This window comes from Myotis brandtii, unplaced genomic scaffold, assembly GCF_000412655.1.
Source record: "Myotis brandtii unplaced genomic scaffold, ASM41265v1 scaffold499, whole genome shotgun sequence".
Classification (NCBI taxonomy): Eukaryota; Metazoa; Chordata; class Mammalia; order Chiroptera; family Vespertilionidae; genus Myotis; species Myotis brandtii.
The window spans coordinates 2,415,959-2,420,212 of record NW_005369027.1 but is presented as its reverse complement, the minus strand read 5'-3'; the positions used below and the strand labels follow the sequence as shown (position 1 = coordinate 2,420,212).

At 41.5% G+C, this 4,254-nt stretch overlaps 1 protein-coding gene and 1 pseudogene across 1 annotated transcript in view; one reads left to right on the top strand and one right to left on the bottom strand.

Annotated features, from left to right (window-relative positions):
* KIF1BP (KIF1 binding protein) overlaps positions 1 to 274 on the bottom strand; it is a 30,572-nt gene extending 30,298 nt beyond the window's left edge. The window contains exon 1 of the mRNA XM_014548156.1: positions 8 to 274. Within this exon, the coding sequence (XP_014403642.1) occupies positions 8 to 199 (192 nt within the window). The 5' untranslated portion in view covers positions 200 to 274. The remainder of the gene's footprint in view (positions 1 to 7) is intronic.
* A 1,601-nt stretch (positions 275 to 1,875) lies between these two features.
* Positions 1,876 to 2,636, top strand: LOC102242294 (annotated as a pseudogene).
* The last annotated feature ends 1,618 nt before the right edge of the window (positions 2,637 to 4,254 follow it).

Below are 4,254 nucleotides of genomic sequence, written 5' to 3'. Positions count from 1 at the left end.
CCTCGGCCTGAGGCCGCTCGTCCTCGTCCTCGTCCTCGGGCGCGGGGCCCAGCAGCGCTCTGACCTCCTCCAGCAGAACTCGGGCGCCGTACTTGGACTTGTACGGCTCCTTCTCGGGGTTTTTATGCAGTTCTACCCGCGACAGAGCCAGCGCGGCCTGGAATTTCTCACGAATCTCGGCCCACGCGCCGTTCGCCATAGCGGCCTCCGCTGCTCAGGTTTCCCTAATGTTTCCAATCCGGACTCCCGCCTTCCTTTCTGCTTTACGACACTTCACTTACGGCCCCTGATAGGTCCGGGCACTGCATCACTATGACCAATGAGGTCCGCCAAGGGAACCGCAATATGCTCAGCAGTGACCAATGGGAAGGCGCAGTGATTACCGTAGCAACCGTTGTCATGGAAACGAAGCTGCCAAAGAGGATGGCCCCACCTCCCAGCCCCGCCCTCCGTAATGGTGAATTCATCTCTCGCTTGGCCCGGTAAAGTTATATCGATATAAAACTACCGGCTGACTTTAATATAACATATGGAAATATTGTTAACAAACATATCTGCTAACTACTCTTGTTAATTGGTATAAGCCGAAAGGCATAACTCTTTTGGCATTAGTGTGTAACTTAGTCCATCACGATAAAAATATAACAAGGGTCGGGTTATTATTACTATATAGCCTGATGAGTGTAAGCTATGAATGTAAAAAGCACTTCAACCCTGAAATGCAGGTTGTAGGGATGTGCACAACTTCCCAAAGAAACACGAGTTAAATCCCAGAGCTGTGGCAAGGCGCCTCAGACACTTTTTCCACTACACACCTTCCTAAACTAGCCAGTCAAATTCAGGGCAGACTGAGGGGAAGGGGGAGAGCACTTTTAATTATTATGCTATACTGTCTCCTAGTAGGAGCTCAATAAATAAACCACCATGACACATGGTGCTGACCTCTAAAGATCTAGCTGGTAGAACAGCCAGGTGAAAAATAAAATAGAGATTTCTGAAAAATCCTTACACAGACACACACCTAATAAGCAAAGACATCAGACTAGGAAACTTGAGATGGAAGAGTTCTAGCTGACAATATTTCCTCTCTTGGCCTTCTTTTTACACCAGTATTTTGAGTACTGAAGGTCATGGGATGTTCCCTGTGAGATGTCATAAAGCAGTCCCTGTGGAATTTGTCCAATGAGTGGTATACAGATCAATGCAGTGACCCAAGATCAAGCTCATGGATGATAATTAGAAGAGAGGGGAAAGTATAAGGCATGTTGTGATGAAAGGGAGTTAACTTGTTTGGTCAGAGCACAGCTAATGTCTATCAATTATTTTCATTCCAGTAAAAATAAGATACTAAGAAGAGCACTAATTTGTCTTTACACCGGGGAGCCAACTTAATGGAAAACTCATTAATAAGAGCAGGGTAACCATCATCTGTAGTATATAATATTGATCTTAAAGTGCCGGAAAATGCAATTGGACATTCTTTTGAACAAATAAGAAGTATAATGTTTGGGAAGATGGAAAAATGATCATTTTTTAGAAGGTATGATTGATTGTCTTCCTGAAAAAGCAAAGTAAAACAACTAAACAGAAAAAGTAAAAAAAAGTTTAGTAAACAGGCGGGTCACAAATAAAGGTATAAAAATCAACAACCTTTCATTGGAGGAAAGATGCAATGGAGAAAAAGATCACTTTCATAATAGTAACATCAACAAAAATCTAGCATAAATTTAACCATTTTAGTGAAATAAAAATAATAAGAATGTAAGACATAAGTCTTATTTCCCAGACTGTAAGCCCTAAACAGCATTACCTAAATTATAAGGAAAACCGGTTCCTTCAAAAAAAAAAAAATGCTAATTCTGGTTCTGGGACAGGATGAGCCTGGCTATCTTGTCACACGAGAAATCAAAGAAACCATCAAAGACTAGAAGGGTTAGTTCAAAAGAATTGAAAAGGTGCCAACTTAAAAAGAGGTTCCTGGGCAGTGCTGCCAACACCCTGGCAGAGAAGCTGAGGTCATCATCACACTTGAAATATTTAAATTGGGTAGAAAACTGTTTCAGCAATGCAATTAAGTGCATTATTGTGGGCAATGGTGCCATTGGTAGAACATGTCTCCTAATATCCTACACAATAAGCAAATTTCCATCTGACTATGTACCAACTGTTTTTGACAACTATGTAGTCACAATTGTGATTGGTGGAAAGCCATATACTCTTAGACTTTTTGATACAGCAGGGCAAGAGAATATGACAAGATTTTGACTGCTGAGTTATCCACAAGCAGATGTATTTCTAGGTCTGTTTTTCAGTGGTCTCTCCATCCTCATTTGAAAACATTAAAGAAAAGTGGGTGCCTGAAATAACTCACTACTGTCCATAGACTCCTTCCTTGCTTGTTGGGACCCAAATTGATCTGAGATGACCCCTCTACTATTGAGAAAGTTGCCAAGAACAAACAAAAGCCTATCATTCCAGACTGCTGAAAAGCTGCCCCGTGACCTGAAGGCCGTCAAATATGTGGAACATTCTGCACTCACACAGAAAGGCCTAAAGAACGTATTTGACGAAGCAAACTGGCCGCCCTGGAGCCCCCAGAACAGAAGAGCTGCAGGTGTGTGTTGCTATGTTCATAAAACATCTCTCCAGAGCCCATTCTGCACAGCTGGTGTCGGCATCATACTAAAAGCAATGTTTAAACAAACTCAAGATAAACATTAAAATTCATTTTTGCAATAAAAGAGGCTCTTGTCCACAAGAGAGAATATCTGAAGCAATTTATTAAAATCTTGGCAGCCGGCCCCTCAACTCCCGCTTTCTCTGAGCTGCCTTTACTAAAGCTGACCGCTCTCCCAGCATTTCCCTCCACAGAAGACCTATTGTCACGGCCTCTGGAGGGGCAATTACTGGAGGGACTGCTTCAGCCGATCTAGGGTCTTGAATAAACAAAAACTATGCAAATAAATCACCATCCTGGGGAGAGGAGGAGTAGGCGCTTGCTGTTCAAAGGGGGGGATGGACAATTTGAGCATGAAATAACTGCGATAGGTTAAAGTATATCACATGTTAAAACCTACAAATTTAGTGATAAATCAAAGGACTTGTATGCATGCATATAAGCATAACCAATGGACACAGAGAGTAGGAGGGTGGGAGCAGCCGGGAGAGGTCAATGGGGGAAAAGGAGACATGTAACTTCAACAATAAAGAATTTAAATTAAAACACACACACACACACAACATCTATAAATTTATAAATAATCAACAGTAACAATGAAAAACAAATGGCTTGGCTTCTTCAAAAACTAAATTGCAAGGAAAAAAATCCCCTCCTATAGGGGAATTTGTCAATAAATAAAAATACTACATATGCACTTACCTTTTAACCAAGCCATCCCACTTCTAGGAATCTACCCTGAAGATACACCTCCAACAGTATGAAACACAGACAAGATTCCTCACTGCAGCATTGTTTGTAACTGCAAATTATAGGAAACCTATGTGCTCTTACATAAGAAATAAGAAAAAGTTTGAATAAACTATGTTATACCCACACAATGGAGTATGATGCATAGAATAAGGTTTCTATGAACCCATGTGGAGTGATTCCAGGGTATTCTGTTAAGGAAAAAAAGCAAAATGCAAAGCAGTACCTATAGAATGACACCCTTCATCTTAATATCCTGGTTTTGATCATTGTACTATGATTATATAAAATATTAACATTGGGCCCTAACCGGTTTGGCTCAGTGGATAGAGCGTCGGCCTGTGGACTGAAAGGTCCCAGGTTCGATGCCGGTCAAGGGCATGTACCTTGGTTGCAGGCACATCCCCAGTAGGAGGTGTGCAGGAGGCAGCTGATCGATGTTTCTCTCTCATGGATGTTTCTAACTCTCTATCCCTCTCCCTTCCTCTCTGTAAAAAATCAATAAAATATATATTTTCTTAAAAATATTAACATTGGTAGAAACTAAGTGGAGAGTATACAAAACTCTGTACTATTTGAATACATTTTAGGAAAATATGTTTTCATTGGTTTTTAGAGAGAGAGGAAGGGAGAGATAAAACATCAATGAGAGCCATGCTGACATAGCTGAGTGGTTGAGCGTCTACCTATGAACCATGTCACAGTTTGATTCCCAGTCAGGGCACATGCCCAGGTTGTAGGCTTGATCGCCAGTGTGGGGCAAGCAGGAGGCAGCCAATCAATGATTCTCTGTGATCACTGATGTTTCTATATCTCTCTCCCTCTCC